The sequence below is a fragment of the Vanellus vanellus genome (assembly GCF_965231255.1).
Source record: "Vanellus vanellus genome assembly, chromosome: 5".
Taxonomy (NCBI): Eukaryota; Metazoa; Chordata; class Aves; order Charadriiformes; family Charadriidae; genus Vanellus; species Vanellus vanellus.
Window position 1 is genome coordinate 58,220,848 of NC_138910.1, and position 15,158 is coordinate 58,236,005.

The following is a 15,158-nucleotide window of genomic DNA, read 5'->3' on the forward strand; positions in this document are numbered from 1 at the left end:
CACCTTTTTCTTTCCTGTTTGCTGGCTTGCTTCATTGGTTTTGGTGACAATAAAAAAGCAGTTAAGAAACCTGTAGCCAGAGTGGCTCTGGCTTGCTGGCTGGCTGGCAGGAAATAACCAATAAAATAGCCAATTAAAAAACAGAAACACCCCACCCAGGTATGAGTATCTCTTCTTAAAGTTGCAGCACTGTTTCCCTCCTGATTTATTGTGTCCTTGTACAATAGTCCCTGCCAATGTAGTAGAAGTAACTGTGCAGCGTCGGTGTGTTGCTTCTAAAAACCCTGGTCTGTCTGCTCAAAAAATAAAATTTCTTTGGAAAAACTGCCAGCAAAGTGGTACTGCTCCCCAAGAAAGAAAATTCTAGGAAGGATTATGCCATCAGATTTCTTTTAGCAGCAAGAAAAGAGGTTATTTAATTTTTACACTAACCCTTTTAAGACTGATGTGAATGTATCCTGCACAGGTTCATTTGGGAAGCTAGCATAATGACTGCAGCTATTCTTAGATTCTGATTAAAAACGTCTTGGGAAGAAGATGTGTCTTTTTTTCCCACCCTTCAAATTTGTGACCATATCGAAGGGATACTGTTAAAGCAAGTTGTGAAGATCAGAATGCCTTTTACAACTGCTGATCTCAGCATCCCTGACCTTACCAATTACCACTCCTGCTCAATCCTCATCTCTAGCCATAAACAGAGAAGCCCTAGCAAATTGTTGCTATGACTCGAGCATGTTCAGAGCATTTTAAAGGGTTTAGTGAAATGTGTACAATACATGTTCTGGTAAAGGGGACAATAATGATCTCAGTCTGCTACTTCAGGTAGTATATCCCATTAAAAACCCCTTTTAAAATCTGCTGTGTAATGGCTTCTCTTTGCTGTGCAACAGTAAGAGCAAGATCCTACTACTGGGGCAGCAGCTTATTCTCTCCTAATAATCACACAGGCTTATGATACATTTACACCTTACGTGCTGCTTTTAAGCTGCCTTATGTGTGTTTTCTACTATATGCTCTATTTACCTTCTGTCTTATTCTCAGATATTAGATGGTGTTGACCGCTTTTTTGGCAGTGTGCTGCATAAATTACATTTCCAGCTTTAATCTTGAAAATAAGACATTAACAAAATTCAGAAAAAATCACCCCCTTTTTACAATTTGTTATGTGTTTCCCTCTTTCTTGCTACTAAATTTGTGTTTCAATAGATGTGATGAAGAAAGTTGTAAATGTTATGGAAGATATGCAGAGGCTTTTTTCCTTCTTTATTTAGGCATACATATTGGTAATTCTTCAACATTAAAGATATGTTTTTAAAAAAATGACTAAATACACAGCTAAGTCAAAGATAAAATTAGAAATAAATTTGCCAAAATATTAAAGTGGTCTGTTTTAGAGAAGTTTTTTTTCCTCCCTTTTTCTGTTGATGTTCTAGGACTTGGCTCAATATGTAAATGAAGTGAAGAGAGATAATGAAACGCTCCGCGAAATTAGACAGTTTCAACTATCAATAGAGAATTTGGTATGTGATATTTTTCATTTATACAAGTTTAAAATAATTTTTGATCAAATATATTGATAGATGTATTTCGTATGAGATTATAGTACTCTGGTAATATTTAAGTATGCTCTGCTGGGTTTAGAATGACATGAATATTTAAGTACAGAAATCTCTTCTATTTTAAGGGGCTGTCTGTAGTGAAGTATATTTGCTTAGTTAAAGGTTTTTGTTTGTACAGTCACTCGGGTGTTTTAGTAATTTTTCCATTTGAAGACAAAAATGCAATGGACTGATTCTTTATTGTATTTAGTTCAGATGATAGAGCCTGAAACGTCCTTTTTTGGGGTAAAAGGAGTGAGTGGTCTAACATTTGAATGTGTCGTCATCTTGACACTTTTGCTGTATTGAATCATACATATTACTTCTGTTTCAGAATCATTCCCTCTTACAGTATGGAAGACCTCAAGGTGATGGGGAAATAAGGATAACTACATTAGACAAACGTGCAAGGCAAGACAGGTGATGGTGTGACTTCTGGTGTTTGCTATTAAAAAGCTTGTAGAGTAACTCTCTCTTCAGATTTGAGGTCAGCTCAATGATTCTCGAGATTACTTTCCGTTTCACTGTGCATTCACAGAGGCTATCCACCATTTGCCAAGTGAATTTGCAAAGTGATTCATGGGAAGTTAGCTATTACGTTATCATCTAAGATCACCTAAGTCCCGTGCGAGTAGTAGGTTTCTAGCAAAAGTACTTCCAGTGGTTTTTGTTCTGTTATTTAGTAGTTTAGTTGTTCACCTTCAAAATTTTAAGTGCCACAGGCAAAGGTGTGTAAAATAATACTTTGGATGTAGGCTTTCTGGAGTGTTTTTAACCATCTTTGTTTTATTTGCATAGGCATATCTTCTTGTTTGATCTAGCTGTAATCGTTTGCAAACGGAGAGGTGATAATTATGAGATGAAGGAAATAATAGATCTTCAGAAATACAAAATTACAAATAACCCCACTACAGATAAAGAAAATAAAAAGGTAAATATTTGTTGCTAATTCAAATAAAATGTATATTTTTAGCAGCAGTTTGAAACATTTTGCAGGAATTCAGAATGTATATACAATTTATTTAGAGTTTTATGTTTTAAATGTAAGCTGAAGTGAATATTTAGGGATTTCAACTCTGTTTATTTGGATGTAATTAAAATGTTTGAGTAAGTTGTTCCTAAGTGAACACAATAATGTGGTCTTTCTGTTCCCAAAATTAGGGAATTGAGGAACATACAAATGCTTCTTTTTTTTTTCTTTCTTTTTTTTTTTTCCCCTTTCCCTTTCTGTATAACTGATGACATTTGTATTGTCAATCTTTTTATGCAGTGGTCTTATGGCTTCTACCTCATTCATATCCAAGGTCAAAATGGTTTAGAAGTTTATTGCAAAACTAAAGACTTGAAGAAAAAATGGCTTGAACAATTTCAGATGGCTCTGTAAGTATATTTTTATTAAGGTAGAATCACTTTAGTCACCAGTGTAAGGATATCACTTAAATTATGCTGAACTGCTTTCATGTTTAGATTTTTTAAATACAGCTTATTTATCTATTTTATTTGACTTTCTGACAACTGACAGACAATGTTAACAGAATATTTCCCTGAAACTCCTCTTGGAAAAGAAAGAGGGCACTCTAGGCTGTGCAGTACTTTCCAACTTTGCCGCTAAGACTGTTTTAGTAATACTGTGTTAAGCAACTGGGGGAAATATTAATTATTTTAGCAATAAATATCTAACATAATAGTGACATTTTTCCCCTCCTTTTTTTTTTTGATTAATTGAAGTCTATTTTTTGAAAGATGATGCTGATGATTTGAGGGGGGATCCTGGCATTTTTCCTAGTGGCTTTTAACTAATTTATTGTTTAGTATTTGGATCAAGTTGCTTGGCTTGTTAAATTTAGTGTCAAAAGACTGGTTTCCTTTAGATGTTTTCAACTAAGGAGAAGGTTGCTTTAGACTTCTTGAAAAGTTGTTCAGCTGCAGCACTGCATTATTGTTATGCAGGATGAGCTTTATATCCATTTCTGATTCTTGTCAGAAAGACAAACATGATTATTGACACCTCAGGTATTCTTATGAAATTTAAAACGTGAACAAGGGAATTGGATGACAGGGTGATGCTTGCTTTATGGTAAAAAAACGTGTGAGGGGGAGTGAGATACTCCCAGTGAAAATAGAGACAGCATCAATAAAGTTTGTTTTGGATGTGATTGTAAAGGTATGTGGATTTGGAAAAAGGCTATTATGAGGAGTGAAACTTGCTTGTAAACTGTATATATATATATGATGAATGCTAATGATTTAAATGAAGACATAAGGGAGGAGATTGTGGGCTGGACAGATAATATAAGACCTGCTTACCAGGGTTCCCATCTTGCTGATTTTTATTGAAGACAAAAATGGCATGTATTTTGGCAAAAAATTCTGGGTAGCATAGTGGGGGATGGGAAGAGGTGTTTGTTTATATGTGGGCAGAAAGCTGAGTACTTTGCCTCTTTCTGTCCCTGTGCGCTCTCTGCTCCGCTTCCTGTACTGTCGTTACTGATATTTACCTAAGCATAGATAAAACATGTATGAAAAGCATAAGGAACTCAGATTTATCAGCTTTGGCATTGCAACTATTGATCCCTCTTCAGGCACCCTGGCCCAGTGCACAAAAAAATCCCAACCAACCAGAAAAAAAATCAGCCAAGGAGCTAAGGAGAGCAGGAAGAGAGCTATGTTTCTTTCCAGGAGTGTATCCTCTGTTCTTCCCAAACATTTTTATGGTTCTGTGCGGGACCTGCCCCTCCCCACCGCCGTGTGTGTGGTGAGTGAGTGCAGCTGCATAACCTTACACAGTGTTAGGCACCAGCCCGTGCTCATGAGCTGTTCGAACGTGCCTTTACGACCAGCGGTTTACTGCTGCCGGTTGCCCCATGTGAGCAGAACAAACGGGACCTGAAGGGTTGACAAGTTAATGTGCTACTCTTTCCTCTTGGCCAGATGGAGTTGGTTGTTGAAAACGAGTGGTGGTGTAAGCCTTGTCTTGCATGGATGTTTGTCCTTCTCGTAAACCTCTAGTTTAACCTCTTCTTGTGTGATTAAAGGCTGTAACACAGAGGCGTGGTAACCGGAGCGGCAGGGTTGCTGCAGGTCAGGGCTGAGGTGCAACATGATATAGCGGCATTATTTGCATTGGGCAATGCTTTTGCTCCCTTACATTTATAACCACTAGGTTTGAAAATAAGAGGGGGCTTCTATGCTTTCTGAAGTTTTTATACCTTTCCCCCAACTCCGTTACATGGGTTTGACTTCATAGTGTTGTATTTTCCTCAACATACCTTGGTGTAAGTAGTGATAATTATATTCTAATTCATGCTGAGGCACAAAAGTTTGTATTTAGGAATAAACGAAGCCAAGTGTTTTGAACAATTGTTGGTTGGTTTGATTTGTTGTTTTCAGGGGTCTCATTGCCTGCTGTGTAGGTTATCTGTTCTAGTGTGATTCTACTCTGAAAAGTAGCCATGATTGAAATTATGCTATTATTCATCATACTCAATTGTAATTGCTACTTCTATGGGCAAAATACTTCTCATTACTTAAAAATTTTACTGAGACGGCAGAAACAGCACAGTTGAAGGGGTGAATTACATTCCTTTTTGATTATCAGAAATGATGTTGTTTACCGAGTTCCAGACAGAAATTTCAATGCAGTTTTGTTGCTTTTGGGATAGCATTCTGTATGAAGTCGGAACACTGTGCAAGTGTTAATCTAAGAACATAACAAGAGAACAAATTAGGATCTCTCTTATTATTTTTAAATTAAGAATGAACTTTGTTGCCACTAGAACACTTTTATTGGCATAACTATGTTAGGCTGTAAATTTTAATTTTTTAGGAGCTTAGATGTTTATAGCAGCGTATGAACAACAGTGATGATAGTTACATTGCTGAAAAGGCACCTACTCTTGAGATGCTGGCGTCATTGAGATGAGAATTTGTCTCCAGATATGCGGAGCTTATGTTATTGATGAAGTATGAAATAGAGAACATAGCTTTGCTGGCTGAACTTGGTTTAGGTTTGGAGGGCAGGTATACAATAGGCACACTTCCATATGGAAAATATTTAAGGGAAGGAAGGATGAAATCCCAGTGCAATTTCCAGAGTGTTACTTTTCAGACTAGTAAGCTTCTGTTAGAAAAAGAGTTGCACAAACCTGTGAAAATATTCTGCCTCTTAGCTAGCTCTGTTGTTACTGCAGTGTATGGCAAGTTGTTTTGTTGTGAGGGAAGCTGGTAATGATGGGTTACTGGTTATAAGAAACTGAGTAGATTGTTTCTATTCATATGACAGTTCTGTTGCTACAGTATGTATTTTCTGTTTTCCTGAGACTATTGCTTTATTTAGAAAATATATAATACAAAGCACCTGAATTTTTATTTTTCCTATTGACCTATTCACAGTAATGGCCACAGCTGAGGCTGGGTCACCTCCTCCTTCCCCTCCCCGCCTTTTTAATTTTTTTTTCTTTAAGATTATTGTGTACAACCTTCAAAATTGCTGATTATTTGGGACCACTGGATTTTCTAGATGACAATAAAATAAAATCGGACACTGGGGCAGCACAGGTAACATTGCAGTCAAGCTCTTGAAGCTGAAACTTTGGTTGGACTCATAAACCTGAAGAATTTGAGAGTTTTTTTGTAAAGACCAGTGGAGGATGTTTGAACAGGAGCCATCATATCACAAACGGCTGAATTCTCTCTTGGTGTGCCTGTTACCTCACTGATGTGATTGGAAGTTTTGCATGCATAGAGGGAGTGTAACCGCTTATTGCCTCAGAAGAGAAGCTCTGCTTAACAATGATAGTGGTTAATTTGAGCAGTTGCTATTTTGTTCTTGGAACTCTGTTCATAGTAATGGATGAGGCTGTAGATGTATGGGTAAATAAGCACCTTTTAAAAGATAGTACTACAAAGACTTTACTGTACTAGATGTGGAATGTTTAAATTTAATCTAGGATGTCAAATAGCATTGGTTTAAATGCAAAGTCATTCCAAGTGATATCCTAGATAATATTAATAGAACTGTACAGCCAAATTCCTGCACCAAATTACTCAACCAAATTAGAGACATCATGTATTAAGTGAAAGTTTGTCAGCAGTGTGATAAAGTGCATGGCTTATTTGCTGTAACTAACCCACTAAAAACTTCAAAAACTAATTGCAAGTGTGAGACACAGTTTTGTTTTCTGGTAGCATATCCTATCTAATCTCTTTTGTCCTGCATTAAAAACAACCAGAAGAATCAGAACAAGTATGTTATGTCTCATAATATACCTACAAATTACATAAAATATTTGATACTTTCATGTTATTCAGCTTATACTGAAAAGTAGGAACATTTATTAGTATTTTTTCCCCTAGAAAGCTCTCCTACAGATGCTTCTCTTATTTTAAAAATGCTTATTTTTAGAAATAGTTGACTAATATGTGTCAATGAATTTATGCTAACCATTCTTTATTAAAAGGAAAAAACTTGTTCTGTTGTATGCATGTATATACCTCAGTTATATTACTTTGGAACTACATAGCTGACTAATTATCAGGCTTAATTTGTTATTATGTGGCAACTGCTTTTCTTGTCATTGCTGTGATGAATTTAATTCTCTTTTATTTCATCATAAGATAATAGAATAAATACTGAAAGAAAATATGTTGATTATTGCTAGAGCTGTCTCATGTTGACACTAAACACTTGCTTCCATCCACTAAATATGTCTTTGTGGGTGGTTTGTTTCGTGATCACAGTAGAGCACGGAGCAGGTGTGTGTTGCCTTCCTCTCAATGGCAGAAACCTTTTCCATGAAAGGCCACACATTATGTTTTCCCCCTGACTTAATATTTGAATCCATTAGTGTAATACGGCATGCGATATCTTATGCTGGTTTGTGCTGAATTTATTCTGTCATCGTGATGTCCAGTTTGCTAATTTAATTAAGTCTTTCTCTGGTTTCTCAATTGTGCTTTGTAATCCACTCTAAAAATGGCCATTAGCAAACTTGGCTTCAATATTTATTCCTAGATATGAACGTATTACACAGAAATGCAATTTAAAATTTAATCACGGAAGAACTTAGGTTGAAGGGGCGTGTGGAGATTGTCTACTTCAGTCTCCTGCGGGACTTAGGTTGATCAGAGCCGTGTCAGCTTGAGTTTAATAGTGCTGTATTTCAAGATGCGCAGAACCATTATTGCAAAGTCTCATGCAGCAGTGTTGTAACATGCCTTTTAATTAGGCTTTAGTCAACATCTCTCTTTCACAAACTGGGAAGTGCATGAAAACATCTTGCAGGCAGAGGAACGGGCCTTTTTTAATGTACTTAGTTAAAGTTTCACCGTCAGAAGTAATATGATTGTAGTTTCGGCTTTGACATTGTTACTGAAATTGCAATATTAATATCATGTTTAATTAGTAATGCCTGAAAAATCAGTGGGAAACACATGATCATTACAGTGATTAGGTTATGCATTAATTGCATGGAGTTAATGAATCTGGGTTTTTTTTTTAATATTCAAGTAAAAGAGATTTCAGACATGAAAGCTATACAGCCCTCAAAAAATTAGTGGTTTTACTTTTAATTACACTGTATTTAAGTTTTAGGTCACTACAGAGTTTGTGCAGCAGCTCAGGTACAGTCTAATATGGTTTTGAAAAATTACCGTTTCAGTTAGACATAGATTCACACCCTGTAACTCAAGGGATGCAGAACAACATAATCTATTGTAAGGAAATAATCCTGAGATTCGCTGATTCTCAAACCTGATAGATGGGTGCGCAGTGTTGTAGATTAGGCAAGCTATATAAACTGTAGGTAGAGCTAATTGGTTTTCTAAATTTTAAAGAAAAGTAGTACAAAAAACAAGGTAGGTGAAAAGTGTTCTCTTACCTATTACTATACCTGTTTCCAAATTTGGTTTGCATTTTGTGACTAATGAGATTGGTCAGATTCAGCTCAAATAGATCTCTTCCCTCAGTGCATTAATAATGCATATGCATTAAGACTTCTTCTGAGAGAATATTTGAGCTCTGACATATTGAACACTGACATATTAAATTAAAGCTTTCTTATCAGAGCACTTTAAAATCCTTAGATATCTGCTGTGTTTTTCAAATAGCTGCAAAGTTGTTTCACTTCTACCAACCTCACGTAGGTTACCAAAACAATAAACACACATGTCTGCCTGGGCTTCTCCATCAGTATAAATATTTCAGTACTGCAAAAATGAATGCCAAGTTCATGTCTGCAAAGAAGAATGGTTGCCTGTTCTTTGCTATGACTCCATATTTTTTTTTGATCACATTTTCCAGGGTTATAAGCAACCATTCACAACATACTTATAGTTACGCAATTTCTTTAGATTATTCCAGACACAGCAAGAACTGTGTGAAGATTCTGTATATGATTAACAGTGCAGTGTAAGGACAGTGCAGAATGTGAAAGCAAATCAGAATTTATGAAAGGAGTATGTAAACACTTGGTGATGATAAATATACTTTGAGATTATGTCTTCTGGTCCACAAAAATCAAAGATTTCCCAGTCCAGTAGCATTTGTGTAATAAAATAACGAAATAAGAGTGCAGAGACAAACCCACAAACAAATAATGCTTTTTCAATCTTTACAGGGAGATTATTATTCACTGTAATGTTTTTACAACTTACCCTACCAAATGTGAGGTATCTTACAATGAAAATTAATATGTGTTTCTTAAAATTCAGTGAAATAATTTTGTGACACTACACTATAAAAATAAAGTACCACCATCTTAATTTTGTTTTTTTGCACAAAGTGTTAGTTTGTTTTCAATCTTTGAACACGGAATGCTGCATTATGTGTTTGTCCTGATACTTTGGCTATATGAACAGACGTCCTAGTTTCTCCCTGCAAACCACGACTACCTTTTTTCGTAGCAGATTTGGGTGTTTGTCCGGTAATTTACAAGTTTATGGCTGTAACATCCTATATTTTTACATTTTTTACTCCAAAGCATAGACATTTGTCTTCAGTTAAGTATAAATATACGAGAAAATATTTAAAGCTTTTCAAGACAAGCAACTTTGTAAATTTGGATTTGTAAGACTTAGAACTTTAACAAATAAGACTCAGCTAGTGAGTATTAAAGGACAGAAAGTATTGATGCTTTTGATTTACAAATACCGATGTGTGACAGAGCTTTGTTCCTACCAGGTGGTGTTTAAAAATGTTGTACAGGAGTAGATTAGCTCAAAGCAGTCCATCTCCCGTGCTTTTCAGGGAAGTAGGCTGATAAGGAAAAAGAAAAGTCGTTATCTTGTTTCAAACAATGCAGTACATTTCCAAAAAGTTAACAAGATAATTTCCTTGATCTCAAAAAAGCCACTCATCATATGATCAAATAAGCAAATTTCCTAGTGAAGTCTTAGAAGTTGTGCGTTCTTGATCAAAAGCACAATTTACTTGTGATATGGTTAATTTAATTATATAACATGTCTTCTTGATGGAGACACTTTGATGTGACAAACCAGAATGTTTGAGTATTAGCATATGGAGAATTGATTGATTGATTAATTCAGTAAATAGCATCTTCAAAGATGATTCTGAAATATAACAGCCTAGCTGGAACAGAGGAAATGAATTAGCTGTAAGTAATCAGCATTGCTCCTGAGAAAAGAAGGTCGAAAAGAAGCTGAAAATCATCCTTTGTGAAATGCCGTTGCCCACCTCTAGTGAGAATACCCCTTAAGAATGCCATTTTCCCTCTTCATCTTTTTACAGTAAATAATAATCTCCTTGTAAAGATTGAAAAAACATTATTTATTTGTGGTTTTGTCTCTGCACTCTTATTTTATTTTATTACACAAATGCCTTTCAGTTACATGACAGCATGTTGTATGAAGTGATCAGTTGAAATGGTGATAGCTGCACAGAGCTGAAATGTTTTACGTGGAAATGGAGGATAGGGCAAATGTAAGTCTGGTTCTGCTCTTTGTGCGGAACAGGCTTCTAAGGGAAGTCTGCTGCATATCAGAGGAGGCAGTGAGGTTGAACATCTCTTGGGACCAACTTTGCATGAAGTTCTTTGTATAAGGTTTGGCTGCAAGCTTTTTGTCTTGTTTGACAGTAACGTACGTGGTTTTCTGTTTCTTAACTTCTGCTGTCCATGTTATTACTTAAAACATTTGAATACGTGACAAATGTTTTAATGCCTATTTAAATTTGCTAAAATTTTCTGAGATGTTTAGTACCAGTTGTCATGGCTAACTTCTAAGGTGCGTACAATTTAGAAAGGAGGTAATTTAGGCACAAACCAGGAATTTTAACTTAAGATGTCTTCACAAATAATTTCTGTTACCAATTAATTACTTAGAAGTACTTATGGCAGATCTGGGTTTATTGATGCATTTTCTGCAGTGATGTAAAATATTAGTACAATAAGTAAAGCTGGAATGAAAATTTTCAATGTCCTCAGGTATTAACCTATGCCATTTTCTTTATAGGCTATACTGCATGAATACAGCATCAGATTTCATGTCACATACACTGTAAAATGTTCTTCAGCAGTTTGTGCTCAGGGTGTCCATAATTCTGAACAGTTCTGTATGGAGCATTTTAAATTATTATAAGCGTAGCATGGAGTGCAGAATAATAACAGCTCTAAAATGCAAAGGTCTGACTCGGGGTTGAGAGTTGAGGAGAGTTCAAGGTATTGAGTTTTATCTGAGCTCCCTGTAGTATTTCTTCTTTTAATACTTAAACCAGTTGCAATTCACTACAGACTCCTTCATGCATCTGCTTATTTGTTATGCCTCTGGGCTCACAGGTGGGCATACATACATTAACTATTCTCTAAAGCCAAGTTTTAATCAGGTGAAATGGCTACTCAGTTTCAAGTGCAACGCACTTCTAAAATTATAGGATACTTTGCAAACATCTCCATACAATTCAACCCTGTAAAATTTCTTGTGTTATAATAGCCTTTCTTGAAGAGACTGATATGGGAAAAAGATCTTCAAAACCTGACCTAAATAGCATTTCTGAAAAAATGAGTCAAAACCAAAAAGAAGAGGTATCATTAGAACTTCGTAGCATGCTCTTCCCTTTGGGGGGAAAACTGTCAACCCCGAAGAAAGGGCAGCTGTCTCACTGTACTGTTATGGAGAACCTCTGACTCTGCTGGACAGCCCGTTCCCAACCCAAGAGCATCCATATCTGGGCACTTGCTGCTGTTCCAGGTCACTTAGAAAAACACACTTGTGGGATTGCTGCTGGGGGAAGAGAAAGTTCCTCTTCTGGCCAGGTTGACAGTCCCACTGAGTTACAACAATCTGGAGGAACGTCTCTGGGCTTAAATGATACCTGTGAGGTTTATCATCAGTCCCTTGAGCAGAATGGCTCGATTCAGTCCGTGTTTACGATGTCTTTGCTTTCTCTGTATTTAACAGAAGTGAACCACTCCACAGTGTCTGGGTCAGCACCTGCTCTTGTTGATACCCTCTCTTGTTTTGCAGCCAATTCACTTTTGAAAGGATCTGTCTTGGTCCATTTGCAAAGAGTTACTTTTGCATTTCTTTGTGTGATGTATTTCTTTATTCTCCTGTATGTGCTGCACTTCTTGCAGTGAAGCATGTATGTGCTTCTCATGGTGGAAAAACGATGTGCATGTATCTAAGGAATATCAAACGTTTTTCAGTAGTTGTCCCCCCCTCTCCCTGTAATGCGTTTTTCCTTCCAGTACAAGCAAAAATAAATTTAGATTAAAAATACTTGAAGTCTGGGAAGGAGAAGTTGAGCTGTTAATTAAGTACTCCAGAGAAGTAATTTTTCAACATTAATTGAAATGTTTGTAATGGGTGTAAGCAACACTTTCTCAGTGGTCTTGACCCAGGGAGGTGGGGGTATCTGTACAGGTCTTAATTGCTGAAGTCAAGCTAGTATTGAAAAGCTGCCAAGGAAGTAATTAAAAGAAATGGTCCTCAAAATACAGCAATACAGACAGCAGAACTGGTCACTAGTGGAGGACAGTAGTGGACCTTGCGGGCAGGTTGTTTAAACTACTGTTTCTAACTGGTAGCATTAAAGTTAATAGTAAACAGATTTAGAATAAAAAAAACCGAGGAGAATATTTCTTTGTGCTGTGTTTCGAAGTCTCCTTCCCTTAACTCCTTGCAGAATATGAAGCCACAAGGTGGTGGGTAGACTTCCAGCCCTCTCTGCTGCTGGGTACCTTCTTGCTAGTGCTGTGCTATGGGATTGACACCCATAACTAGGAGCCAAAGACTGCAGATTCTGGTTGCTTCTACTCTTTGTTTTTATAATACCACCTCTTCTCTTTCGTGTGCCCTTTTTCAGTACAGGCAGTGTTATTTGCATTTCATTAATTTCCTGTTTAAAATTTAAACTTGCTATAAGAATTTAATTAATCTAATCAACATAATACTTTATTTTGTCCCTTTATTATATTTTTGTTAGATTTGTTGGCAGCCAGTAGGCTTTCAGTAATATGTCCATGCAAAGCAAACTTGAGACAATCATTCTAAAGCCCGTAAGGCTAATACTGAAACATCTGAAGGGCAAAACATCCAAGGGAAGATGTACTCAGTATGTTAAAATTTGTGAAACAAGGATTTTTTCATTGTTTAAATCTTTAGAAATATGGCCTTTCTGGAAATGAAGACTGGGATTTTAATGCGCTCATTCTCCACGTGGGAAAATAGAAGGAAGGAGCTATAGTAAACTATCTCTTATTTCTTCTCTTGGGACACATTACCTGTAGTAATTGCATATTTAATAGATAAGATAGAGTTTTGGGGCTGAAAGTTTAGTAGCTTTCCTGGTGTGTTTTATTTTGTAAGCCTTAACTGTGTAGAGGAAGTTTTCTTTTACTGTCAGTTTAACATATTTGTGCATAGCCCGCTGAAGAAATTACAGTTCCTTTGTTTAGTCCAACCTGTTGTGAAAGATACTTTGTATAGCTTTTTGAAACAAAAATGAATGTAAGAATGCTGATAAAAAATTAAACTGTTGCTATATGGTAGCCAAATGCCTGTTGTATGCTATCAGACACATTCCGATCTTAATGTTTTCCCGTCAGAATATGGTTTTGATTAAGTAAGGAAATGACAGTAACAAATCCCATCTAAGCTGCTTGATATTGGTGTTGTATGCTTTTTATTGCAGTATGCATCTTGAAAACACTTTAGACCCAAGATGGTCAAAGTTCAGTTTTGTAAAATGAGGTATAGAACTTACACTGGTGGAGATCACCAAGGTTCATTGCTTTATTTTGACTGAAGTATTAGTGTTGTGATTGTGACACGTTTGTATCTTGAGGGTTAAGAGTTACATTAAGTTTTAGAACTGTTATCCCAACTGCTATAGGAAAATGTTAGAAAACTGTAGCTTAAACTGTTTCGTTTTATTCACGTGCACAGTTATTTTGGTATTTTGAGGTAGGATAGTAGAGAGAATTTATTCCTTATTCTATAGGCATAGGAATAGGCACCTAGATATCTTGTCTGACAAGATAGTTTTGGACTATCTGTAGCATTACTCTGTGGTCAGCTGTGCCATTAATCTAGGGAAAGATTATTCCTAGAATGTTGTTAATGTGACATTTTCTGACACCATTTATAAAGGTGTTGTGTTATGTGAGTGTCTGAAGACAGAGTTGGCCTATGATCAATTTACTCTTCTGAGAAGTAAGAGTCAATAGAAAGAAGTGGCAATGAAAATGTGGAGAAGTATTTTTAAAAGGGGAATATTTCATATGCACAAGGTCATCAAAAATGGTGTGCTCCAAAGTCTGATGGTAGCAAGGGCAATCGAATAAGATACCTGGATAGCTCTTTTCTACATTGACCTGTGCAAACTTCACAGACAAAATATCCATTTAGAGATGCAGGATTGACTGAAGATGATGGTCATTCTGCTCCTTGAACAGTGGCTCCAATGGATGATGCAGAGACAAGAATTGCGTGTCCAAATGATGAAGGATACTAGCAAGACAAGCCATCTGCAGGTCTCTGGCTTGGTGGTGTAGCAGTGAATTGGTCCCAGTGGGAATAATATTCTGCAAGTAATGTAGAAAGAGAAAGCTTTACACAAAAGGCTCAGGGGCAGCCCAAGGATGTTGCTGTAGTGACTGGAGATCTAGCACTATGCAGGAGAGGACACTTGTGATTGTCCCTTAGAAAATCTCTGCTGCTGAATTGAGGAGAGAATTGGAAAAATTTTCCTAATTACAGATTCACTCTGTTTCTGTGTCCTGACATTTTGTCTCAGAGTGTAGGAGTTAAAACAGCCTGGGGAAAAAGTAGAAGAGAGGAAGGGAAACTACTCTTGACTCCCCACATTGCTTGTGAAAATAAGAGACAGTTTTACCATAAAATGAGGAACATGTTCTCTGTCATTATTTACCTCAGATTAAGTATTCCTGGTATATGAGTGACTTCTTGCTGTGGCCACTCATCAAGATTGATTAAGAGCAGAAATAGGTAAAACATTTCATTTGCAATGAGCCTGGGGCACCCCATAGTAGAAGTTGTTATGGAAGGAGGACTGAGGAGTGAGAGGGCTTGACTGGTGACTGT

The 15,158-nt window shown here is 36.6% G+C and overlaps 1 protein-coding gene across 1 annotated transcript in view; it reads left to right on the forward strand.

Annotated features, from left to right (window-relative positions):
- Window positions 1-15,158, forward strand: part of VAV3 (vav guanine nucleotide exchange factor 3) — a gene marked incomplete at both ends in the record, with an annotated part of 175,846 nt that overhangs the window by 86,497 nt on the left and 74,191 nt on the right. The window contains 4 exons of the mRNA XM_082484521.1: window positions 1,434-1,520; window positions 1,933-2,018; window positions 2,397-2,529; window positions 2,869-2,978. Of these exons, the coding sequence (XP_082340647.1) occupies window positions 1,434-1,520; window positions 1,933-2,018; window positions 2,397-2,529; window positions 2,869-2,978 (416 nt within the window). The remainder of the gene's footprint in view (window positions 1-1,433; window positions 1,521-1,932; window positions 2,019-2,396; window positions 2,530-2,868; window positions 2,979-15,158) is intronic.